The 27,747-nt window shown below is 39.0% G+C and overlaps 1 protein-coding gene and 1 long non-coding RNA gene across 4 annotated transcripts; one reads left to right on the plus strand and one right to left on the minus strand.

Annotated features, from left to right (window-relative positions):
- Positions 1 to 1,475: 1,475 nt before the first annotated feature.
- On the plus strand, positions 1,476 to 27,747 carry LOC478825 (tubulin beta chain-like). 2 transcript variants are annotated; one of them, XM_038585040.1, is made up of 5 exons: positions 1,476 to 1,658; positions 10,530 to 10,613; positions 25,890 to 26,024; positions 26,142 to 26,254; positions 26,920 to 27,747. In XM_038585040.1, exons 3-5 carry the CDS (start codon positions 26,004 to 26,006, stop codon positions 27,587 to 27,589), a joined length of 804 nt encoding a protein of 267 aa, XP_038440968.1. In that variant the 5' UTR covers positions 1,476 to 1,658; positions 10,530 to 10,613; positions 25,890 to 26,003; the 3' UTR covers positions 27,590 to 27,747. The 2 variants fall into 2 exon arrangements, with proteins under 2 accessions (XP_038440968.1, XP_038440967.1); XM_038585039.1 differs by lacking the exon at positions 1,476 to 1,658 and adding an exon at positions 1,857 to 2,384.
- On the minus strand, positions 11,042 to 23,071 carry LOC111094225. Of its 2 annotated transcripts, XR_005384846.1 has the most exons (4): positions 22,914 to 23,071; positions 22,254 to 22,289; positions 13,568 to 13,755; positions 11,042 to 11,218 (listed from the first exon to the last, which is right to left on the minus strand). It is a non-coding gene; the product is annotated as an uncharacterized LOC111094225 (long non-coding RNA). The 2 variants fall into 2 exon arrangements; XR_005384847.1 differs by lacking the exons at positions 11,042 to 11,218; positions 13,568 to 13,755 and adding an exon at positions 20,338 to 20,435.

Here is a 27,747-nt window from a genome sequence, read left to right on the forward strand (position 1 = left end):
CTTCTTTCCCTCATTGACTAAAGGGAAACTATTTAGTTTCCTTTTTAAAGCAACCCAGTTTAAAAACAAGTTGAAGAATCAAGAAAGAGCATGAGATCTTTGAATAGTCAGACTGACAGACAAGGGAGACAGACATTCATCAGGAACTTCCATGTCAGATCTTTTCTATCTTGGAAATGAGGTCATGGATTCTGATGACGATAAGCTCGTCATTTACTGTTTTCTACCTTGGAAATGAGGTCATGGATTCTGATGACGATGCGCTCGTCATTTACTGTTTTCTATCTTGGAAATGAGGTCATGGATTCTGATGACGATGCGCTCGTCATTTACTGTAGTCTTCTGCTCAGCGGTCTTGTCCACATCCGCTCCTTCCTCGAGCTCACGTGGATGGCCGAGGCCTCCACCTGGGCTTGCTCCAGACCTGGCTGATCTCGTTAGGCGGCGTCAGGGTCTCTCCCACGGAGTCTTCAGTGCTCGCGATCTCTGGCCTTCCTTTTCAGTTCTTTCTCGTGCAGTCCGGTTCTTCGTTGGGCAGCCCTCAGGCACCACTGGAGGAGGTCAGAGACTTACCTTCCCAGGTAGTCCAGGCCTGCAGCAAGCTGGCCTCTGCCCGAGCCGCCTCCACCACCCGCACACCACCCGCCAGGTCCGTCCCCGACCTTCTCTAGCCGCAGCTTCTCATACCTGCTCCTCACCAACAGCTTGTCCCTCTGATCCTTCCAGGGCCGTGCCAGGCTCCTCTGGTTGTGCCGCGGCGCGTCCACGATGGGAACCGGGGCCACCAGGCACCTCCCGGCCCGAGGGCACGGGCCCGACCCGAGGCCGGGGCAGCCGCAGCTCCGAAGGCATCGGGTTCCAGCAGCCGGGCCGCGGGGACTCCCCGACCACCGCGCACCTGCTTCGTGGGTGCTGCTGGTTTCCGCGCCCGCGTGGGGGGCGGGGGCTCTGAGGACCGCGCTTCCGGACAGGGCGGACCTCGGGCGCCGAGACCCGCTGCCTCAGGCCCCGCTCCTGACGTGAGGGCGGGAGGGGCCGCTGCAGGCGCTCCCCCCACACACTGCGCACGCGCACGGGGGCCCGAGGGCGAGAGGGGCTGCTGGAGGCCCCCCTCACCGCGCACGCGCACATGCAGGGGCCCGAGGGCAGGAGGGGCCGCTGCACGTGCTCCCCCCACACACTGCGCACGCGCACGGGGGCCCGAGGGCGAGAGGGGCTGCTGGAGGCCCCTCCCACCGCGCACGCGCACATGCAGGGGCCCGAGGGCGGGAGGGGCTGCTGCAGGCCCCCCCCACACCGCGCACGCGCACAGGGGCCCGAGAATGGGCGGGACCGCTGCAAGGCCACCCGCCCCCCACGCACACGCACAGGGGCCTGAGGGCGGGAGGGACTGCGCCTGCGCGGAGCTGCTCAGCGCCCGGGGCATTCTGGGGCCTCCCGTCCGCTCCTGCCGCGTGCCAGACGCTGCCCGCCCGGGAGGCTCTGGGCGCCCGCGTTGTAACCCCCCAACCCGGGGCGGGGCAGCAGGACCCTCACGCGCCTCCTGGGGGCGCTCTCAGGCCTCGCCGTCCATCTGGGCAGCGTTCTCAGGACCCGGAAGGCGCGACTGCAGGAGGGAGCTGCTGGGCCCAGGTGCGCGGCCCAGGTGCGCGGCCCAGGTGCGTGGGCCAGGCGGGGGGCGGGGCAGCCAGGAGCCTGGGGCGCCCTCTGCCTCCCGTGGCCTCGAGCGCCGCGGGCTTGGGGCGCGGTCCCTGAAGCGTGTCCGGAGGCCTCGGTCTCAGGGGCGGGAAGCTCGCATCCCTGCCTCCTGCAGATGCCCTGCGGCGTCCGAGCCTGGGGGGGCGGGGCTCAGGGGAGGTCCAGGAGCGCTGGCCAAGCCAGGAGGCCACGCCCGGCTCTCTGGGCACCTCCCTGGAGAGGCCGGCTTCGGGCCCCCGGAGGGGAACTCCATTGCTCATTGACACCCACTTCCTTGGTGGACTCTTGGTTCTCTTCCTGGAGCCAGATTTGGGGAGAATTTTTTTTTTAAGGATTTTATTTATTCATGAAACACAGAGAGACAGAGAGAGAGGCAGAGACACAGGCAGAGGGAGAAGCAGGCTCCACGCAGGGAGCCCGACGTGGGACTCGGTCCTGGGACCCCGGGGTCACGCCCTGGGCCAAAGGCGGAGGCTCCACCCCTGAGCCACCCAAGTGTTCCCCAGATTGGGGGAGAATTTTTAACCCAAGGGTGTCAGCCAGAGCAAAACAAGCCTCAAGTTTGTTGTTCCTGCTGGGACTCGAAATCCTGCGCTGCCCTGGATCCCACAAAAGTGACTGAAAAGCCACCTTCACGGCTTGGGTGACACATTTTCTCTCTGCAACAAAGAGCAGATGACCTTCTGGTAAGTTCTAGAAAAACAGAAGCCACGATGTTCTGTGCTTTTGCACCAAGGACAACTTGGTTACTTAAAGTTTGCAGACCCATTCCGCCAGCCTGCCAAGATGTCGGGGGAGCTGGTTTGGGTCTTGCTCCTTGAATTCTTTACCACATCATTTCTCAGTTTAGTCCTTTCCTTCCTATCTTGTCACCAACGCTAAGTGTTTTGTGTTTTGTTGGCATCATGCTTCTTTACTTGACCATTGAGGTCTTCTCAGCTGTTTATATGAAAACTATTGATGTTTTCATAATATGTTCTATCCAGATAGCTTGTGCAATTTTATAGCATTTCTGATTTTTTAGTTAATCGTCTTGGAGTTTTAGGTATTCCTGTTAGCTATGAAAAATTATTTTTTGCCTCCTCTCTTTTGCAACACCTTTCTAAGTGCTTGTGCCTTTGCTGGTATGTCATTAATTTCTCAGCTGTTCTTTGTGAGCATTGAGGTTGTTTCCAGTTCGCATGAAAAATCACCCATTTTGCCTGTGGGTGCAATGAATTCTTAAGCCCTGGAGGCTTATTTTTAAGAGGACAACTTCAAGGCTCATTCCCACGTTTGCGTCACAAGCCACGACATTCAGTGTTACGGAGAATGAGTTTCAAAAGACTATCTCTTGGCGACAGTAAAAATCCAAGCAATAGTTTGCCTCTGTGTGTCAACAATCCGCCTTAAAAGAAGCAAAAATGGAGGCCCATTGAAAATGACAAAGTAAGCAATCAAAAACAGGGAGTGGAAGCCCCTGTAGCCTACAGCTCATCTTCGTGGATATGGTTATGAGCTGAACGACTAACTGCATTTGTGTAGCTGCGACTGGAAGATTGATACACCTACTTGCAAAGTTATAATCTCTGTGTGAGAGCAGATTACAAGCTAGGCTTGCCACCCCTCATCTCTTAACAATTTAAGCCACTGAGAACTTAGTTAATATAATGTCATAAAAAGAGTCATAGTTTTTCCAAAATATTAGAAGACACATTTTTTTTTCTTTTTCTTTTAGGCACACATTGCGAAAACCAGCTCACTTTTAAGATAGTTTTAGTATGTTCCATGATCCTGGTAGATTTCTGAGACCACTTATAGAATATTATAAAATTTTCTTCCATCTCTAAAATGATGATTTTCATGATACTTCCATTGCTTCATAGGTAGTTGATTCAGGAATTGTTTATTCATTCAAGAACAGAAAATGTCAAGTGCTTAGTCTATGCTAATCATTGATTCGAATAGTAAAGAAGATTGACCAGCGGGAAAGGAGACAGACGAGAGTCCTACCATTGTAGGGTTTATATTCTAGTGAGGGAGACAGGCAATAGAGTAGAAACTGCTTCGGAGAAAGAATAAAGAAAGCAATGTGACAAATTTTATTTTCCAAGCATTGGAGAATATATATATTATTTATACATATGCCATCCCAACATGTTCTTATAATGTAATATTATACCAGCATTTCTCCTTCGAGAAGCAATGCCTACATCCCCCCTTCTCCCTTGAAACTGGGTAAACTTCTGCAATGGTCTCAACCCCAGTAGAATGCAGCAGAAGTAACATTGCTTGACTTTCCAAGGCTAGATCATAAATGATTGTATGGCTTCTGCCTGGATCTTTCTCTCTTAAGACATTTGCCTTTGGATCCTTGAGCCACATGTATGAATTCTTACTACTCTTAAGCCACCGTGCTGGAGAGACCCAGTAGAGAAAAAGAAAGGTGATTGAGGAGCCCTAGCTGTTCTAGTCCCCAGTTCTTTGAGTCTTCCCAGATCAGGTGACAGATCTGTGAATGGAGCCTGGGAGATGACCTCTGTCACAGGCCACCGTCTGACTACAACCTCACAAAAGACCCCAAGCCAAAAATGCACAGCTGAACCACTCTCAAACTCCTGACCACGGAAATGATGAGAGATAATAAATGATTCTTGCTGTTTTAAGGAACTAAGTTTTAATGTAATTATTTATGCATCCATAGCAACTGCAGGAACAGGGTAAAGGAAAAGAAAGGGATAAGAGGAGGTGGGATTTTCAAGGATATTCAGAGAAAGCTTCTTTAAGATTGTAACATTTGAGCTGAGAATGAAAATGAAATGAATGAAAAAAATGGGGAGGTGATGCACATATCTACAGAAAGAGAAATTCATGCAGTGGGGACAGCAAATAAAAGCATCCTGAGGTTGGGGATGCTTAGCATACTGACCAGTCAGCAAGGAGGTGTGCTGCCAGTGGGATGTAAACTAGAGGACATGTGTGTAGATAGATGGCAGGAGTCATATCTGTGTAAAAACCTGGATGCCCCTTACAAGTTTGGGGGTTTTATTCTATGTGTAATGAGAAGCTCTTAGAGCATTTTGAGTAAGAGTGATGGGCTCTGATTTATATATTAAAATCACCCTCTGGGTTAGTTTTTCCCCTGATATTCTTTCTCACTGATTTTGCTCCAGCCATATTGCACTTTTTTCTATTCCTTAAACATACAGAAGTCTTTCCTGACTTAGGACCTTTGAGATTCGTATCCTCCTTCAGCACCTTCTCTTCATATCCTCAATGTATGTTGCTGCCAGGATACTTGGTCTGTCCATCCAATCAAAAATACCAGTCTAATTCCAGTGACACTTCCAATCATATCACCCTGTGTGTGTGTGTGTCTCATATGTAAGCCCTGTGAGAACAGGGGCCATGTCGCTCTTGCTTTACTGATATATCCACAGCACCTCGAATAGTGCTTGGAATAAAATAAGTATTCCACCAATATCTGTTAAATAAATGTGAAAACAATCATATCTTCTATAGATATCATAAAGACTAAGACATAAAACGTAGGAAAAGATATTGGCATGCAGTTTGTTTATGAATTGTTAATTTAGAAAATTAAAATTTTTTTTCTTTCCCAATATTTTTCACTTCTTTTTAAACTCCATCTCTATTCTTACTTGCTTCACGCAGTGTAAGGAGAATATCTTCAGATTTGGCTCCTTTGAAGTGTTTTGCTCTAATTTTATTTTTTTAAGATTTATTTATTTTATAGAGAAAGAAGGCATGTATGAGCAAGTGTAGGGGGAGGGCAGAGGCAGAGGGAGAGAGAATCTCAAGTAGTCTCTCTACTGAACACAGAACCTGACAAGATGCTCAATCACACGAGTCTTGAAATCATGACTTGAGCTGAAATCAAGAGTTGGACACTCAACTGACTGAGCCACTCAGGGGCCCCAGGGTGTTTTGCTTTTAATTCAGAATTAATCCAATAGTTATCCAGATAAAGAGAAAAATTTCTGTAAGTGTGAAAAGAAATTTTACAATCTAAATACCTCTGACAATATTTTAGGTCTAGTACTCCTGTACTACTTACAAAGTTTGTTAAATCTGGTTGAATAAAGTTTATGTGGGATTGAATTTTATAAAACTACTTTTAAGTAGTAAAAAGTAATTCAGTAAAATCAAACATTAACATTATATAAGCTAAGATTTAAGCCTGCAGTAGTAGTGAGTCATGGAATAAACCCAACATTCATGTCTCCAGTCATCTCTACTCTAATCCTATACCTAAGGTAATGTTGAAATCAATCTATAGTATTAGGAATGGCCAGAGTATCTGCACCATTTTTATAGGATCTCATTAGCAAGATCACTGAACAAAGATAGGTCCCACAAAAGGGATTGATTTTACTCATGGTGAATTACTGAGTTATCTGGATCAAATTTAAAATCTATGTTATGTTACATATGTAACATATGTTACATCCCATAACAATAGAAGCAGAAGAGTCTCCAGAGCCATCACAAATATTTAGGAGCTTTCAAGATTTTCTCTCTCCTTCCTGCAAACTGCTAGGTCAAACAATATACTTCTATTACTTTTATTTTGAGTCCCTGGAGCAATGAGCTTAGGGGAGCACTCCAAGAGTTTTGCACCAAAGTTCTGAGCGTTTCTACTCCAAAAGAAACATTTTTTTAGCATAATTCTGCTAACTTTTAAAGCAATAAAATAAAAACAAATACTTTTTCCACTTAAGATCAAGCTATCTATGAGAATATTTGATTATTTGTTAAGAAAAATAAAGACATTTTGTTACTCCATTACTGAGCACATTATGAACACATTGATCACATTGACCTAAAGTGCCAAGTTTATCATATAGTGTAACATCAATAGCCTAACTATAGTTACAATGCAATGGACACTTAATGACACTGACATGCATTTTTATTTTTATTTTTTATTTTTTTATTTTTTTTAAATTTTTATTTATGATAGAGAGAGAGGCAGAGACACAGGCAGAGGGAGAAGCAGGCTCCATGCACCGGGAGCCCGATGTGGGACTCTATCCCGGGTCTCCAGGATCACGCCCTGGGCCAAAGGCAGGTGCCAAACCACTGCGCCACCCAGGGATCCCCCTGACATGCATTTTTAATAAACACATGTGAAAATATCTATCAAATGATCTGTTGGTTTCATCATCAGTTTTATGTAGAGGTGGAGTAGAAAGTCCCCTAGCTTTATTCAAGAAGTAATTTCCCTCCCTCCAAATATGTCACCCCATGTTCTAGATAATCCCTAAAGCTATGTTCAGAAGAAAGATTTTATTGTGGCATTACTTTAAAATATTAACATCAGGGGTGCCTGGTGGCTCAGTCATTTAAGCGTCTGCCTTCAGCTCAGGTCATGATTCCAGGGTCCTCGGATTGGGCCCTGCATTGGGTTCCCTGCTCAGGGGGAGTCTGCCTCTCCCCCTGCCCCACCCCATGTTGGGTCTCTCTCTCTCTCTCTCTCTCTCTCTCTCTCAAATAAATAATTAAAAAAAAAATAACATGCAAATAACTCTTGGAAAAGTAAGACATTGACCCAAAGGTCCACAAAGACGTAAATTACATCAAATCATTTCTTAAAAAGCCAAAGAGAAGAGAGCATGAGGGCTTTGGTACATGAAGAAGGAGATGAAATAACCTCAGAAAAGGAAGGTTATTTCCCAAAGGACTAATTTCTCTTACTTCAAAACCTTGCCAAATTAAATTGGCCACACTGCTGTATAATAAATAATTTCTTTTAAAAAAAAGAGTCTCTGGGTGAAACCACATTCTCTGTATTTTTAAAATTAAAAATATATATTCTTAAAGAGGTCATGTTCTTCATATTCAAAAATAATGAAATGTAATATACAGATTTACATTTTTTCACATGTGCGCAGATTTTTGTCAAAGTATAGGATTGATTCTTTATCCACTTAAGTCATTGCAAAACGTACAATGAATGTGCATATATATATATATATATATATATATACACTTGTGTTGTTCTTAATTCACATCAACAAAAAATACATGACTACATACTTGCAGTACTGTGTTAATATACATGCACAAGACCTCTTTCCTCCCATAAGCTGTATAAAATACTTAATATTCATTACCTAATTACATATTTATGATTAGTTTATGCAAGAAAGCCCAACTGTTTTCCTTGTTACCATTACCCAAAACCCCTAATATAATTATAGTAATCATCTAATTAATAAAAAGAAGAAGGAAGGCAAGAAAGGCCAATTGACTGTAATAGAAATTGCAGAAATAAGATATATTTATATCTAAGGGGAGAAATACAGTTCAAAATATATAAACCTGTCATTTAGACCTACTGAAAGCCATTGCTAACCTCACATGATTGATTGATTTTAAAAGATTTTACTTATTTATTTGAGAGAGAGCATGAAAAGGGGTCCGGGGTAGAGGGAGAAGGCTGACTCCCCACTGAGCAGGGAGTCTGATGCAGGGCTTGATCCCAGGACCCTAGGGGCATGACATGGGCGGAAGGCAGACACTTAATCGACTGAGCCACCCAGGCACCCCTATCCTCACATGATTTAAAAGGACAAATTAGTTTTATAAAGACTACAAAAAATAGGCAGAGCATGGTGGTAGAGTAGAACAAGTGCTAGATTTGTATTCATGGTAACTGGTTCAGCTTCTGGCTCTGCTCCTTGCTAGTGATCTTAAACATGAGCTTTTTCTATTTCAGTTTCTTCATCTGAACATAAGAAGACAAAAGAGGTAAAGATAAGCCTGGATCCATTCCCAGCCTCACCACTTACCAACTCAGTGACCTTGGGGAAACCAATATTTCTAGATTCTTCAGCCATAAAGTATCACTAATCATAGAACTTACTTCACTGGGTTGTCATGAAGTTTCAGAGAGATAATGAACGCATGTAACTTAGTCACCAGGATCCTTGGTTGAAAGACACATTTGATAAAGGGGAGCTATCATTACACTATTGAAGGAGTGTAACAAAAGCTGCCCTACCAGCCTAAGTAGACTGTTCTTGGGAGGTTCAACTTCTAATAATGTTTATGAAAAACTATTACACATCTAAATTATTTTTAAAACTATTCCAGGTTCACCATTAGATATACATTTGCACGTATTTAATTAATTTAACTGATAATGGAGTATTAATGCAATGAACACAGAAGAAAATTGCACTGTTTTGTTACTTAGTCATGACTAATATTGATAGGCAAATCTGCTTCTGATTTAATTACCTTCACATGTTAGAAAAGGAAATATTAATTTGGTTTTAGAATCCCAAATCAACGATTGGAAATGAAGCTTTATGTGACTAAGAGCAGGAAATCACTGGCTTAAGGCTATGCCTAGATATTAAAATTCCTTCTCCCACTAATAAACCTATCAATTGCAAGTCCAAAACACAAAAAAAAATTAAAATCAATTTGACAGTTTTATGTCAGGAATTTAGAAACATTTGCCAGAAATATCCTAAATTACTTAATAATTTCATGTAGTTATAAAATATATTGCTTTGGGGGCACCTGGGTGGCTCAGCAGTTGAGCTTATGCCTTCGGCCCAGGGTGTGATCTCAGGGTTCTGGGATCAAGTCCCACATCGGGCTCCCCACAGGGAGCCTGCTTCTCCCTCTGCTTGTGTCTCTGCCTCTCTCTGTGTCTCTCATGAATAAATAAAATCTTTTAAAAAATAAATGAATAAATAAAATATGTTGCTTTTATTAGATCATTTTTAAATCAAGCATGCCTTTCCAAATTCCTTTATCATTTTATAACATCTAAGCCTATGTGTGGCTTCAGGAGAAGTATGTTATTTAAGTTAAAAACCCAACCTTGAATATTTCAAATTATGTTAACATATATTCTGCTATTCTTTTTAAAACTATGCTCAATTTAACCAAAATATGGATACCTTTTGGTCTTTTTTTTTTTTTTTTTTAACCTTTTGGTCTTTTACTTGACAGATGTATCTATGTGTATAACACTAAGGAAAATGCCAAACTTTCCGAACCAAGTAGATTTACTGGGTAAATTTGGAATTGAAAAAAAAAAAAAAATGCATTGGCAATGTATGAAAATAACATTCTGTATAGATTAAGCTTTTTTAAGGTCAATATAAATGTTACATATATTATGTAATGTTGGCCATTTACTCCGTCAACCAGAATCATATTAGTATGTGTTTGCACTTACTTATTCTTTAATACAGGTTTACTGAGAGCCATGCTAGTTAGTTGCTAGATGGAACTAATTTATGGTCCAAATAATGACACTAATATAACTCTGGAGTCAGAAAGGTAAAACTAAATATAGTTTATTTGTTATATGCCAGTTTTTTCAAATTTTGTAACTTGTTTGCTTATAGTGATGACCTCATTAAAAGACCACTAAGATAATGTGATATTGTTACTATCAATTAATTAGAATATTTGATTTGTCAGTTTCATTTTGTTATTTTGCTCAAACAGGGTGAACTAAATTACATATACGTCTGATATATTCTAAATGTTGTCTCGATTAATTATTTTATTATTTGGATTTTTAGAATGTAAGATTTTAATACTTTTATCCTATATAGCATGTTCTATCATTCTACTAGGCGATAAAATACTAATACCTATTTTGGGAATAGAAATCTCTTGGTTTCATGGCCCATCTTTAGAATTTCCACACCATGGATTTACGTCAATGGATGATAAATCTTTGTTTCTTGAAGATGTCTAACTAGTGTATAAAAGCCAATTGTCAAGATAATAACTTGGATGTTTCTCAATTTTCACATTTGTTTTGAATTCTCTGCCAAAGTCATATATTTATCTTTCAGGGGAAATCATGTTAATGGAAATAAGCATATGTCTCCAGATCCAAAAGCCAGAACTTACGGGGCAATGATAAAAGAAATCAGAGGGTGAGTACATTTGTGAGGATTATCACTGATATGCATTGCTCCCATATCTCTTTTTCCCTTTGCCCTTGGTAGGAGTCTGTTTTTGTGAGTGTGCTCTGAGTGAGTCTGCTTCTCTTAAGTAAAAAGCCGCTCTGTTTCTTTTAAACTGAAAATCCAGGAAGCAGTGGGCATTAGGGAGGTATAGCTATCAGCAGACAGGGTGGCCCCTTAACACTGACAGTGTCAGTATTGAAGACCACTTCAATCATACTTTGTGACAAAACTATAATATGAAACGTTGAGTGTATAAATAGCTCAGATATTGATATATTCATGCAATTATAGAAAAAATTCTAGACCCCTTTATTTATTTACATTTTCCAAAAATCATCCTGAACCTAAATAGAACTTACAGATTGGTATGATTAATTCCCAATAGCACACTAGTCTAACTGTAAGATTAGTTCCTAATATATCAATAAACACTATAGTAAGTCATTACAACTTGCTCTTCTATCTCACCATATAATTCAGATGACAAGATTCTGAAGGTCGGGGCTTGTGATTTCTTTTGGGTAGTTCCTCCTCAGGGTTTAGAATTAGGACTTAGACCTGCATACATGAAGCTACAAAAGGAAGAGGACATGACTTATTATGGATGATGGGTGGCTTTGGGGGGGTTGGGCGAGGTTAGGGAGGCATTTGCTATATTTTCTTTTATTTTCTACTGTTCACATTAAAATTTTACTTCAGTCATGAATTTGTAATGTTCCATTAGTAATTTTTAAAGAGTGGAAACATCTTTTAGAAATAAGTTTATTTTTTCATTAAAAAAGTTTGGATGTCTCAATTTATCTTTCAGGGTTAGTCTATATTAAACTTAAATGCTCCTCCTGAAAAATTCCGTGAATTATAGTATGAGATTCATGACTTCTCTGAAATAGTCTTCTTAATAGAGCTTATTTTTAATAGGATGTAGACTAAAAGTATATAGCAATTGAGCAGAGCATTATGAAGCACCATATGTGCTTCTAAACTAAGAAAATGATACACATGGGTCTTGCCAACTACTCCTCTCTGTCTTCCCTTCCCCACCTGCCAGTCTCCCAGCACATCCTGGATCCTGTCATGATGTTGGGTGCCTTTGATATAAATCACTTACATGGTGGTTTCTGTGATTCTCAATGAATTTCTTTTAACCGTGACAAGCAGAAAACAAAAAAGAACTCTCTAAAAAATCAGTGACCTCTTTCAAGTTACAGGACTATCAATGTATAAACTTTTTCAAAGGGAGGTAAGAGGTGACAAACAATTATCTGACCACAATTAGAGACCAGGGCTAGGTGATGGACAGACATTGACAAAATTAAGGCACAGCTAATTACTCAGAGCAGCAATTAGACTAGCCCGGACAGGTGCTAGGTGAAAAAAAAAAAAAAAAAAGTGCATGCCCGAGAGAAAGAGAATTGAAGCACAACACAGTTGTCTGGTATCTCTCCCCTGTCTGTGGGCAAGTTTTAAGTATTCTCTTCTTTTTTTTTTCTTTTTTAAAAAATTCTCTTCTGTAGGAAAATAGATGCTTCCTTTTTCTGTTTATGCTTCCTTCTGCTATCTACATGTAAACCCTTGAGTCTAAATACACTTAAATCATAAGAAAGAAGTTAAAAATAATCATAAAAATATGAGATTGGGGACATACCACCAACTCAGAGGATTAAACATCTGTAGCACCTGCTCTGGTGGCAAGAAATCAAAATGAGCCTAAGGGAAAATAATGCAGTAGGGGGAGGATTTGTTTGGTGTAATCTTCCCTATTCACCTTCCTAATCCTTCTCCTCCTTCGCTTTACTTAAATGAGGAGAATGTCCATTAACATTCTGAATACATAATATTGTCTCAACGTCTTGATTTATAATTGCAGTTATTGATTCTTTTGATTCTCTCCACATTTTGTTTCCCTGACAACCCCCACCCACTCTTCTCATCTTTCCAATTATTCTTTACCTTTCTTCTTTTCCTGTGATGGGGAATGAGAAAGGGATGTAACGATAGTAAAAGGTATGATGAAGATAGGAATAAGTGATAAAATGGCCATGTTTAATTTTATCATTTGCTATTTGTGTAATATTTGTTTTCTCCCCAGAATTCATATATATTTTACACTTGAAAGTTTGTACCCTTTGGCAAACATCTCATTTCCCTCATTCCCCAGCCCCTGTCAACCACTACTCTAGTTTCTCTTTCTAGGAGTTGAGCTTTTTTAGATTCCATATGTAAGTGATCCCATACTATATTTATCTTCCTGTTTGACTTATCTCACTTAGCATAATATCCTCAAGGTCCATCCATATTGTCACAAATGGAGGAATTTTCTTCCTTTTATGGTTGAATAATAGTCCATGTATATTTATATATACGCACACATACACCACGTTATCCACCCATACACAGTCACCATATATATATAGATTTATATATATACAGACACCACATTATCCCTTCATACACACACACCCACACCACATTACCCATTCATCCATTGAGACTTAGGCTGTTTCCATGTCTTGGCTATTGTGAAAAATGTAATGTTTATTATTTTTATAATAATTAAGTACCCATCTTACTGGGAGATTGCTTCTTTTTATCCTTCAAATATGCTCCTTTTTGAGCTAAGTTATTAGACATGGCATGTTGTTCCCTAGTCCATAGCTACATATTTCCCTAAGTAATACTGTTGGGATTACTTCATATCTATTCCCCAAAAGTAAGAATTGGAAAAGGGAAGAAAGGCACAGGTACAAGAATGTACGAAAGGGTACAGACTTCCAATTGTAAAGTATATATAAGTTTTCTTGGGGGGAAACAAGGGCACAGGATGAAGGAAGAAGCCAGATATTTCTTCCTGTTGCCAGAAAACCCCAACCTCTGTCGTCACGATCTATGCCAACAGCTCTTACCGTGGTGCCAGCCCTCACCTCATGGGCTCCGGTGATAACACTGAGCCCCAGGAATGGTAGCAGCTCCCTGCAGTCGGTATCTTCCGAGCGGTGTTCACTCTTCCTTCTACGCTGTCAGTGTTCTTCCATGACTATTGTAGCTAGTTCTTTCTAATATATCTATTCCCCTTGATATGTTGAATAGTTTCAATTTTCCTGACTGAACCCTGATGGATACAAAGAGTATACAGTGGGAAGAGCCCCATAAATAAAATCAGAAGACCTGATTTCATGTCCTAAGTGTGACTAATTATCTGGAAAGTCTGGGTCAGGTCTTTCAACCTTGGGTTCATAAAATTGCTTTATGGTTCAAATATCATAGTTTACAGTGAAAGTTAACCCCAATAATAGACTTGTCAGTTCCATAACAACTCTCCATTCCTTCATAAAACATACTGATGTCCATGTCACAGTGAAAGTTCACAGCTGGCGGTCCTCCGGCCAGGGGTCTACACTTCTCTACCCGCACTCCAATACAACCAGGAGTTGGTTGTATTTATTCCAAGACCTGTCTGTGCCAGTTGTTTGTGTGTTTACATAAAGTAATTAGTGAGTAACAGAGCCAAATTGGTTTGATGACTTGTACCATAGAGAGATTTAAGAGAAGGACTGGAAGCAAATCAGGAGTGACATTTTAGAGCACCACAGACTCCATAGAGAGCAACCATTCTTCCCCTCATCCTTCCTGTGGCTGAGGAAAATCATTTGAATTGGTCCTCTGGCTCCATCCTCCCAACAAGAAAGTATTATCCAAACTGTCTCCCCTTGCTACTAAAGCAAGAACTAGTAATTCTCTCTTATCTGAAAGTGACTAAGCACCTGATAAGCAAAATGCCTGATCCAGCTAGGGTATAGAGAAGAAGCAGGAAAAATCTTGTTCCTTCCCCTCTTGCGAAACCAATGCCACAGGAACAAGTGTGGAGAAGAAAGGAGTGTCAGTAACCAAAATGATACTTTTTTTTTTAAACTATAAATGATGAAATACTACGTAATTTAACTGATAGGTTATTAAGGAAGCCCACCACTGAGCAGGAAAGATGGGTAACTTCAAAGAACTGCTACTGAAGGAGTAGTAAAAGTATTGAAAATTTAATCCATTTCGTGTTTTTACCCCCAGGCTGAAATTTCACCAATATGGTTATTTTCAAATCATTTTTGTGATTCTATCTTAACCAGGTAACTGACTCCAACGAACTGCCCCCAGGGCCGCTTCTGTAGATGAACTCACATTGTAAACCAAAAACAACAACAAGAACAAAAAGTAAATTGAAATTGTATTACCAGTGGTTATTAGGTGCAAATAGATATAAATTAGAATTTAACAAAAACGTCCTTATAGACAGCCCTGGTCAGTTATTGCATTTACAAAATACAGAGGCATTTGTACTTCCTGAGTGCTGGGTTTCCATCCCACTGTAGAGCTCCCGTTTTATAATTCCAGCATACCCTGGAATTGAATCTATCACCTTCTTGCTGTTCATATCTGCCTAGTAGGATTTCATCTCCTAAAATGAATCTCTCTTCTAAAAAAAAAAAAAAAAGGGAGAAAAGCAAGCAAAGCCACAGGAAACCGACTGAGGTTGATGTGATTTAACCCTAGATCTTTTGCCTTCCTGCCTTTAATGATAAGCATAGGACATCTGCTTAATGAAAGGATTCCAGGCAAGAACTAATCCAGAACATCAGAATTTTTTTCACATAAACTCTTTTTTATCAATCAGGCCTACTTAACCAATAGCACCCACCAAATGCTAGTTAAAATGCATAGTCCCTACAGGCATTTGGCATACTCCTCAGATTGCATGGTACATGTACATAGAGAAACATCCAGGGGGACAAAAAGCCTACATTCATTTGCATGTAAGTAGATTAAGCTCTTGCCTAGGTGATGCACTTTGGCGACTACTAGAAGGAACACTCTGACCCAAAAAAACCCTAAGAAATGTCCTATCACAAAACCAGAAATTTCTATGATTGGAATAAAGGCATTTAGAGGACACTTACTTACATTTAAAAGCTAATGTATTTGTTAGTTATTCTTCAACACCTTCACATGACATAGTTAACCAACTAATGAGTTCTAGTTCTCTGAGTGGTGAGTGCATCAGACAAGTAAGTTCTGAAGAAGAGGGATCTTCAAGAAAGTTAACAACGCTTATTGCAGCACTCTCTGAGAGTCAGGGAAGTAGGAATTAAGAGAGGGATGTAGAAATGGGAATGGCTTGCCCTAAAACACTTGCCAAAACTTCTCTGAGGATCAGGCTGCTATACCATTTCATTACCATCACAAGTTTACAAAAACATCTCCTTTCCCAGCTTCATGTTTTTCCCAAAGAACTTCGCTGAAATTTGGAAAAAGAATTGGCTTTGATTCTCATCTTGAATCAATTGATGTATATTTGCTGAGACACCAGAAGAAGAGTCGTGGACAGAAGTCAAGACCAGAGCTGAAGAAACCTATATTCCACATTCAACTCTTATTAACAGGAAATAGCTGGCATTACCTTCTTTGCCAAGACCTCCTGAATAGTTCTTCGCCCTTTAACTTTTGTTTTTAAACCACCTGAGCCAAAACAACGACAAGCTTGATTTTTTAAAATAGGATTGGTGACAAATGCTGAAATGCCAAGTGGAAATACACAGGATACAACTAAGCAAAATGCAAGAAGGAATTTGGAAGGCAGATTAGGGGAATGTGGGCCCAAATCTGTGCCTGCCAACTGCTCTCAATAAACTGCTGAGGTCAAAGATACACTTGGGAGTTGATTCAAACACACATACCAACCAAGGAGGCAGATGCTGCTTCTTGGACTTGAGGAATTTTTTTTTTTTTTTAATAAGTCATGCTAGAATGTTTCCCTGAAATTAAGGATTTCCACCTTCCTGTGTGGATGATGTTCTTTCTCCCAGTGACTAAACTTCCATCTGTGGTAGGGTTAGACCCTTGATTATGCAACACTAATATATTTTCCCCATTTGGAACCAGATTTCATTTGTGGTTCTGGGTTCCCTCAGGTCACGTTAAGGTCAAACAGCAACTCTACGATGGAAAAACTGACCAGTACATATTCTCTAAATGTTTGCAGACCACTCCTGGAAGAAGGTTCCATACGGATAGCCAACTAAACATTTCCTGAAATCACTATTTACAAGGCTAATAGGAAACAGAGAATGTGTTTAAGATTTTAAACCCAGTTTATACAACATATACATGAAGTGAGGATACCTGTATACTAGATTACATTATAAAAATTAATATTTATAAACTACTTTGAAGTTCTCAAATATAGTAAAACTTTGGATTATAGAGGCATTGACTCTTTAAATCATCAAGGTTTCAGAATACATTGAAAAAGCTATCCTTATGGAAAAAGTATTTCAAAAAGTGTTAGAAGTATATTTGAATAGCCTTTTCAAAAAAAATCTTAAAAAAAATGTAACAAACATCAAACACAATCAATTCTTATTGAAGCTTTTCATAGGACAATCTTCAACTTTAATTTGCAAGCCAGAACTATGTTTCTATTAACTCAGATTTTGCCTCTTTATTTTTTTTTAAAGATTTTATTTATTTATTCATGAGAGACACAGAGACAAAGAGAGAGACAGACAGAGAGAGGCAGAGACACAGGCAGAGGGAGAAGCAGGCTCCACGCAGGGAGCCCGACGTGGGATCGATCCCAAGTCTCCAGGATCAGGCCCTGGGCTGAAGGCGGCACTAAACCTCTGAGCTACCCGGGCTGCCCAGATTTTGCCTCTTTAAAGTTACACATATTACTAATAATACAAAGAGACACAAAACTAATTAATTCTGAAAGAACACAGGGCATTGAAAAGTCATGTGTTACACATAAATCAGGAATTAATGGTAATATAATTACAATACCATGTTACACTGGTAATATAATCACAACATGGTATTACATTATACATAGAATGTATAGCATGTGGCAGAAGAAAAGAGTGAATTAGGAAATCAAAATATGATTTGCAGATCTCTGGCAAATGTCTCTAAATGTGATCAAATTGTTTAAATAGAAAAACAAATGCCTTTTTCACTCTACATTATATTATTGCTACCAATCATTCACTGTAGGTAAGGGCAAAACTGAAGAATTCTGTTCCAATCTAAATAGACATATAATACAGGAAAGGGCAGCAACAGCAGTGTTCCTAGCATATATTATTTTCCTTCCTTCACCAAATTATTAGGGTTCTTTAAATAAGATAGTGTTTCTTGTCATATTTGTATGTGTATTCATGCTACTTATATACAGAATCATTAAGTATTTTGTGCTGTCTGTGTTACATAATTTCATTTGTGCAAATAGAACATTTGGTTAAGGAAAACTGATATACACATGAAACCAAGCAGAAAGCCTGATTATTCTGAATTTAGGTATCATCTTTATATCTTACTTAGCTTTTCCAGGGAAATTTATTATTTGTACATTCATAGTCAAAGTCATTAGATTTTTTAAATCCATCTATGAAGAAAAATAAACATTTTTAAAGATCTTATTTATTCATGAGAAACACACAGAGAGAGGCAGAGACATAGGCAGAGGGAGAAGCAGGCTCCATGCGGAGTCCGATGTGGGACTCGATCCCTGGACCCCAGATCATGACCTGAGCCAAAGGTAGTTGCTCAACCACTGAGCTGAAAAATAAACATTTTTGATAAATCTTGGTAAATCTTGAGGATTCCTAGACAAAAAGTGTATTTCTGACCTCAAATATTCAAGTTAATAATAAATATTAAAATAAGGGCTTTACCTCTGTCCCACCTATTATAGAACTCTTACTATAAATAAAGAAATAAGAGAATGATAAATATCCAATTCAGTTTGTCTGTTCCCAGGCCAGCAAAAATTTTCTGAGTTCTATACAGAAGTTTTAAACATCATGAAGTTAAATAACAAACTAATTTGCGGTCTTAATCTGAAATAGATCAATTCACAGAGTATTTCATTAGCCTTTGTATTCTATTGTTATAGCTAGAATAGGACCCTGTTCTCCAGAGAAATCAGGCTCTGAGCAACTACTTTTCTGGCATAGATGATAAGAATTCAGGGAAATTCAAGACAGGCCATATTCTCTATTAGCCTTAATCTATTACTAGTTCTGAAATACTGGTTAAGCAGGTACTGGTGATTTTGAAGTCTTTCATTCCATCATATTGAAGAGAAAAGGAAAAACATATCTGTTAAGAAGCAATTATCATGTTTCAGCCGCAGTCCAAGGGCTCAGGATACAACTTTATATGATTTAGGATGGGCTAACTGCAATAACAATTTTCAAGGCTTAACCCAACAGAATTTTACTTCTGTATCAGATAAGAGATTAATGAGTATGTTTGGTGGGCAGCCATCAGGAGGTGATTCAGGAGCCCAGGTTGTTTCTATCTTGTGGTTCCATTATCCTACAGAGCATCAGTCAATGGTTGGGTCTTTTGTGTCCATATAGCAGAAGGGGGGAAAAAAGAGAACATTGAGGCCAGGCCTCAAAATGGTGCACATCACAGCATGCACCTTCCATTGGCCTGAAAGAAGTCACAAGGATACACCAAACAGTAAGGGTATCTGGGAAATATAGGACACCTGGGTGCCCAGGGAAGAATGAAACAGATTGGAAAAGTAACTAACCAACATGTCCTATAATCAGTAAACAAACCAGATCTCTGATTTTGAGGAATTTGCACCCTATCTGGGGGAAACAAACAATTTACAGCAAACATAATAAATTATAAATTATACAGTCTATTATAGAGTGATAAATATCTATCTATCACTCTATTATAGAGTGATAACACAGTTGCAGCTGGAGGTGGTATGGAAGGGGAAAGAAATTACAGAGCAGGGTAAGAGGAAGAAGAGTCTTTTGACAATGGCTGTAGGTGACTGACATAGAATGGAGGATAGATCACGGTGGAAGAGAAAGTCTGAAAAATTGGAGGCCAATTATCGAACGCTTCATCTTTACCAGTAATAGCATGATGTTAGAGAAAGTGATGGTGAGCCAGGAGCTAAAATCATACAGAAACAGGAGTTGAGGGTGTCCCCTGAGTGAGTTGATTACAGCAATAAGGAGAAGTCGTGGGAAATTTGGCGGGGAATTCAAGGTTTTAGAGAGGATAGAAAACGAATTATCTGAAAGCAGCAGTGAGGGACAAGAGAATGTCCGCCCCCACCTTCAGGTCTGGCTATAAAAAAGCTATAGAATAAAAAGCAGCCACCACCTGAGAACGGTGCACGGAAGGAATGACCTCGTGGGAGAGGCCAGTTCCACAAGAGCAAGAAGGTAGAGGGACCATTCAGAAGGTCAAAGATAATCAGGATGTTGTTGATGATGAAGTTGCCAAGAAACCTAGGGCTTTATATGGTGACGGACAATAACTGGGACAAATGGCATATTGAGATGAGTCTCAAGCAGGGAGATCTGTGGAGGAGGTAGTTCAATATTTAGATGAGATACAAGGGCCCGAAGCAAGGCATCTCTCAAAGAAGTTGCACCATTTTCTCTGACTAAATTTAACCCACAATATGAAGAGAACATTTGTTTTGGAACCAAATTTTCTAAACTATTTCATATTCCTTTTTAGTGTCTTAAATTAAAACTGATTTTAAATCCATCTTTGATGAAACCCTAGTCACGATTCTCCTTCTAAAGTCTAAAGGTACATAAAAATACATTTCTTACTGATATAAACATAGAATCACAGATTCTCGGGGTTTGAAAGTTTTAATTCACTTGGTTCAACCATCCAGCTGATTTTGGAAGTCTTTCTTGCATATTCTTGCCAACCCATCTTCTGAACTAGGCTTGAACATCTCCATGGATGATGTATCTAGTGAGGTGGGTAAGAGCGTGGGCTCAAGAATTAAGCAGACCTAGATTTGAATTCCTATTCTATCACTTACACTCATGTGAACTTTGGCAAGTTAACTTTTCTAGAGCTTCAGAATTTTCATCTGTAAAATAGAGATAATATCGCTTCCTAACTCAGAGTTCTACAAATGAAACAATGCATGGGTCTCACTCTGTACAATGTCCCACATATAATGAAGACCTCAAAAATTTTAATAATACTATCCTTATTATTTTTATTGAGTTGTTATTTATTATTACTTTCCAAGGCATCATCTTTAATGTTGGATAGCTACCTTAGACTTTTCTCCTGTGTGCCACTTTGCAGAAAAAGCTGGTTTCAGAATATAATTTGGCAAAATAAAGTCAGTATCCCATTAGCCATAATTCATCATAAAACCTGAATTAAATTCCTTCCAAAAAGTGTGCATAATCTCATAAATACCCTGTTAAGATTTCAAGATATCTTTTCAAAAATATAAACAGAGAAACCCTTGAAATATTAAATCTTTAAAGCTTTGTCAATGCTATGTGGCTCATAACACTCGTGTAAAATGAAGAGATGTGAACAAACATAATCTGTTACCTGACATCACAACTGGGCAATGACTCATAGGGCAAATTTAATTTCAGTAGCGCTCACAGTAATCATTCCCCTGACTTTAGAGCTCTTGGTTGACATAAGGTACTCCAGATAATAAACAGAACCTTTCCAAAAGAAGCTTTCTGTGAAGCTTCTCTTAAAAATTCACAGAAAACAAATTGCCATGCTACCTGAGTTCATTACATCATTCAAAGGTATTGGTGGTGAATGCTTTTGTCAGGAAGTTTGGAGTGTTTGATAGTAGAAGTAAGATAATAGGATCAAAATTTCAAGAACTGCAAAAAACAAAATTATTTCTAATTCATGGGGATGACACTTGGCATAACTAGTAAATTCTGATACATGTAAATGAACTTTTTTCATGCAAATTATCCAGTTCTTTAAAATCATGTCTTCTGTGTTACAGTACAGTGGAAAAAATTGTCTTAAAAATCATTTAACCCTTTCTTCACCATTTAAGAACATGTATTGAGAATGCATATACTTTGCACTGAGAAAATTTTTGTCAAAATATATTCTGAGAAAAATGTCTGATACATCATTATTAGTTATCAGGAATCGTTTAAAGTTATATTCTTTGACTATAGCATTGTTTTGACTTAAAAATAAGGCAGTGTACAACTGGAAGACAAAAGAATGGTTAAGTTGACGGTGGGGAAAAAGTTAACTTATTGGAAAGAAATTAACAATAAAAATAGGAGGATTGACATACATTAGCTCCAAAATCCTTTCCAAACTATAAAGTTGTTATTTCTTTATAGTTTAAATAAAATACGAATAAAAATAAAAGAAAATCAGAGCTGACTGCATGAAAATTATTTGAGATGGTAGCTACACACATGACGCTAAGAGGAACTTTTGGAAAGAAATATCAATTTAAACTGTATTAAAGTTTCCTGCCAAAGACCAGCCAGAAAAAACATGGCAATGTTCTAGGCTGAGGTCTAAAAGATAATCTGGCTGTCGGGTGTTGAGACGAAAAGAGCCTCAAGCAGCCAGGATGTTGTGGTTCCTCACAGTTCGCTTGCAAGTAGTTAAATTGATTTGTAGATTATTCTATATAGTTTTAACTAAATTTATCCTCAGAAGATGCACAAGTGGCTTAAAAATATTCCTGTAAATAAATTAAAGATTAAAGGCAGTGTAATAATAATGCCAAGCACAAACATACAACAGGAAATAGAGGAAGCTTACACTTCTTCCATCAGGAAGTACTCTTCGTTTTCACAGCTAGAAAGACAATGGCAATCTAATTAGGCCTTTGAAAAATTTAAGATTATAAAGACTATTTATAAAATGGATTTACATTAACTTTCACTTATGATGAATGCATTGCCCTAATTTTACTTCTTAAAATATTATCTAATGATTTTAGGAAGTCATGATAATTAGCGAGCTGACATTTTAAAGTATTGTTTATATCATCTTATTTCAGCCTTTTCCAATTTCCATTTTTTCTGTTCATTTTGTAATATACTTAATTTACTAAGTACTTAATATAGTTGGCCTTATATTTAAAATGCTAGGACTGTTAGTACACGCGTATACTAATGAATAAATAAATACTAGTGATGCAGTAAATACACATTTTCACTGAGCTGAGCACTAGAATTAGTATTCACTCAAAGCCAAATATCACCATCATGGAAAGAACATCTGGTATATAAGAATAAACAAAATTAAAAAAAAAAAAAAAGAATAAACAAAATTTTATCAAAAACATATATTACTTCAGATTATTAAAAATTCTAGTAACTGCCTTTTTAAGTTTTTTTATTATTGCCTGAGAATAATCATTTCTCTCAGCACTATCATTTCTAGATTGTTCTGCAGGCACTAGACATAAATTCTTACTTTAACTGGTCCACTTAATAATGTGTCTAAACTCCTCTATACATTGAAGAATATAATTCTGGAAACAGTTTTCTAGCAGCCTATTTCCCAGGGAGAATTTTATACCAACATCCATAGCTTACGCTAATCTTAAAAAGCCCTCATTATCAAGTACTGAAAATGGCTGGCAGTCTGTAGAAATCACTTCAACAAGATTCTATTGAAAATTCTTAACTGCCATAGGCACGAAACGTTAGAAGCTTTTCTTTTTAGAATTGGTGTTATCAAATCTGTGTTTTGAAGTTTGATTAGTGAGTACAAAATGTGCTCTGGATACCTTATTTTTCTGTAACACTCTTCATTATATTTTTATGTTCCTTTTTATGTTTGACTTGAAAATCATTTGTCATAGGTGTTTATATAATTTTGTAGGATTTTTCTTCCTCATAAATTTCGAAGGGACAAGGTGGGTATCTTTCTGTTAATCTATTCTCACCAGATGTGAAGAATTTTCAAAGAAACATGAAACAGTATGGCAACTATTTTTTTAATGAAACAAATACACCAAATGAATCTACAAATAATAGAATTATGATATAATCTAATATCTATTATTGTTTTATGATTTAAATTTTGTTAATATTTACTGCCTTGAGGCACCTGAGAGGCTTAGTGGTTGAACCTGAGCCTTTGGCTCAGGTCATGATCCCAGGGCCCTGGGATCGAGTCCTGCATCGGGCTCCCCGTAGAGAGCCTGCTTCTCCCTCTGCATATGTCTCTGCCTCTCTGTGTGTCTCTCATGAATAAATAAATAAAATTAAAATTTTATTTATTAATTATTACCTCAAAAAGAATATATGGATCTTTTCAAATTTGTTTCTTTGATATTTACATGGACTGCCACTCTATTTTTCTATTTAACTCTTTACCAATTCTTAATAACACAAAATAACAAAAGTCAAAACTTTTATAATCATCATTAATTATTATACTCTGGCATAAGAAATAATATTGCAGTCATAATTGTCCTGAATCCATGTAAAATCAGGACTGTTATAAGAAGTGAAAAGTACCAGATATGTCAGTCTTTTCCTATCAACAAATATATAATCATCTAAAATGTTATAACGCCGACAAAACAAATAGTGAAAGTGAAACAGCAATTGTTTCTTCATAGTGTGTGACAAGAATGATTCATAAAAGCCACGCTGAAGAGAAAGGATTTCCAAAAATGATAAATGTGCTTTTCATTTCTCAATAAATCACGATGTACAGTATTTAAACTGTTAGTGCTCAAACTATGCATCTTCCACAAAGAAAAAGGCACTCTTCCTCCTCAGTCTGATTGGAAAAGAAATTTCTGCAGATCAGAAATTGGACTTGAGTCAACTCCAAAAGGCTATTGAAGAGAGTTTTCTCTCCTCCTTGCTTGGGCAATACGCTTTCAGTGATTTTTTGCCAAAAGCAAAGCCTAACCCAAATCCAGAGGGAAAACAAAATAGTGATTTTAAGTCTCACTGTTTCTAAACTTTGATACTTATACCAATCAAGGTGAGCTTTCAAGTCATGTCTTATCTCCTTATTACTACCTAAATGATCAGCTTTTTACAAAAGCATTATCATATTAGAATTAAAATCTCAATAAGCTGAATAATCTGAGATCTAAAAAAACCTACTATAAAATTTCTGAAGTGAGAAAGGGTTTGTAGTTTTCAAAAGATAGAAATAAAGACCATGGAACTAGAATCTAGAGAATAGGGAAGATTGTGATATAAAATGACGTCAGAGAGAGGCTAGGCTAGACAATGCAGAGGTCCGTAAGCCATTATAAGAAGTTTGGATTGGGTGGCCCAGGTGACTCAGTGGTTTAGCGCTGCCTTCAGCCCAGGGTATGATCCTGGAGACCCAGGATCGAGTTCCACATCAGGCTCCCTGCATGGAGCCTGCTTCTCCCTCTGCCTGTGTATCTGCCTCTCTGTGTGTGTGTGTCTCTCATGAGTAAATAAATAAAATCTAAGAAGTTTGGATTTTATTTTAGATGAAATTAGAAGCTATTGGAGGGCTGTTTAGGAAGGGAGAGATGTAATCTTATTTATATTTTTTGAAAGGTCACTGTGACTATAAAACAACCATTATATCAGTTAAAATGACAAGTACTGACAATAGTAAATGTTGGCAAAGATATGAAGCAACTAGAATTCTCAGACATTGCTGGGGAGAATATTAAGTGAATACGAGCACTTTGGAAAAATATTTTATAGTGTTTGGTAAATTGAACACATGTATAATCCATGGCCCAGCAAGCTACCCCTAGGTGTATTTGCAATAGAAATGCATTCATGGGATGCCTGGGGGGCTCAGCGGTTGAACGTCTGCCCTTGGCTCAGGGCATTCATACAGTGAAACCCTATGTAGAAATTAGAAATGAGTAATCTACAACTGCACAAAACAATATGAATGAATCTCACAGATATCATTGGGCAAAAGCCAGACAAGAGAGTACATATTGAGTAATTCCAATTACACGTTGAAAAAAAAAAAAAAAGGTAAAGCTAATCTATTATTTTTAAAGGATAGAATAGCGGTTACTCTTGCTGCTTGTTGGGGGTGATCAGGACTGGACGGTAATATGTAGGGGGAGAAAAGTAATAAACAGGTTAGCAATGAGACTACAGCTTGGTGGCAAAGAGGAATGATGAAGAAATGATGAGATTCTTATATTGACTGGTGATACATACATAAAAAGCACAGCGTTGAAGACTCATACATAGTAGCTGTCTGCCTTAGTACAATCTACAATCTACTTTCTGAATTTCTAGTGTAACCACTCCTGGGGATGAGAAACTCATAATTTATAAAATTATTATGACTTTTATAAATTATGAGTTTTTATGGTTTCTTAAAAAAGATTTTAAAAATATTTTTAATTTTAAAAAATTTTTTAATTTAAAAAAATTATGGCTTTAAAAAATATATATATATTTATTTATTTGACAGAGGGAGAGAGAGAGCCAGAGAGCACAAGAAGGGGGAATGGCAGAGGGAGAAGGAGAAACAGGCTGCCTTGAGCAGGGAGCCTGACCCAGGGCTCGATCCCAGGACCCTGGGACCATGACGGGAGCAAAAGGAGATGTAATTGAGCCATTCGGGCACCCAAGAAGACTAATTTTTTGTTGAAACAACCTAATGGTTCAAATTTTATTTATAATAGTAAGAATCTGACTTGTTATTCTGGTTATTCTCTTTAAGGAAGAAAGAAGGAGAAAGTTGGGTCAGCCCTGCCAAAGCAGGATACACAAAATATGGAACTGCGAGTACAATAATTTGAGTGAGCTGCAACAGCATTATAAGGATGGTTCAAGGTAACTTCCAGATTATCTGTTGACGTTCTTAAAGTTTATAAACATTGACTTTTTTCAGACAAGTCATTCATTCCTCCCATCCGCAAACTTTCCTTTATATCCCACTCCTACATTTTCCCTTCATTGAACCATAACAAATCTTGGTCAGAACCTTTTGTTAAATTTCTCCTGTTTTATATCAATTCATTTCCTATAGTGATATGTCTGCCACAACTTTGTCCCTTATACCTTCTAATAATGTAAATTTTGAAGTTATATTTCATGTGGAACTAGGAAACTTCCTGGTCGTCTTCTAAACACAAGATCAAAATGAAAAGAAGGAAGCCAGATAGGAAATAACGGAGGGAGAAAGAACAAGAAAGACTTTATCTTGCATTCTAAATATATATTGTTTTGTATAATAATATATGCTATGTGTTGTATGTATGTTATATGCTATGATATAGGATAGAAGAGGTGAATTGTGGGCATTACACTTTGAATATTCCTTTCTAGTTCCTCAAGGTATGATTCTAGTATGGAACTGGACAAGTGTGGGTCCTTATCTTGATAATATGTCTTTAAAGCTTTATTTGTCAAAAACCAACCTCTGTGCTTTGGAACCAAAATATAATAGGAAGACAGAGTTTGGGATCAAGAGGAGCAATAGCTTTATTGCCTTGCAGGGCGGAGGAGTTTGCAACAACCTGTGATCTTCAAACCTGCAAGCTGGCCCAGATTCCACTGGGTCAGCTCAGTGCTGACCTGCGCAAGCTGGCTGTCAATATGATCCCCTTCCCCTGCCTGCACTTCTTCATGCCTGGCTTCGCCCCACTGACCAGCCGAGGTATCCAGCAGTACCGGGCCCTGACAGTGCCCGAGCTCACCCAGCAGATGTTTGATGCTAAGAACATGATGGCTGCCTGTGACCCCCACCATGGCCGCTACCTGACTGTGGCTGCAGTATTCAGGGGCCGCATGTCCATGAAGGAGGTGGACGAGCAGATGCTGAACGTCCAAAACAAGAACAGCAGCTACTTCGTCGAGTGGATCCCCAACAACGTGAAAACAGCTGTCTGTGACATCCCAGCCCGGGGGCTAAAGATGTCCGCCACCTTCATCGGCAACAGCACAGCCATCCAGGAGCTGTTCAAGTGCATCTCAGAGCAGTTCACGGCCATGTTCCGGCTCAAGGCCTTCCTACACTGGTACACGGGTGAGGGCATGGACGAGATGGAGTTCACAGAGGCCAAGAGCAACATGAATGACCTGGTGTCTGAGTACCAGCAGTACCAAGACTCCAGGGCCGAGGAGGAGGCGGAGTTCGAGGAGGAGGCGGAGGAGGAGGTGGCCTAGAGCTGACACCTGGTAAAGCGCATGGAAGCTGTGTGAACTCTTTATTCGCTCACAACCTGTTCTCTGATAGCCGTGTCTCTGTGTGCACTCGCTCTTTTTCCTGTCTGGACGTCACATGCTGTACAGATGCCACCATTAAAGCATTTTCATAGTGTCAA

Source organism: Canis lupus, chromosome 36, assembly GCF_011100685.1.
Source record: "Canis lupus familiaris isolate Mischka breed German Shepherd chromosome 36, alternate assembly UU_Cfam_GSD_1.0, whole genome shotgun sequence".
In the NCBI taxonomy this organism is placed as follows: domain Eukaryota; kingdom Metazoa; phylum Chordata; class Mammalia; order Carnivora; family Canidae; genus Canis; species Canis lupus.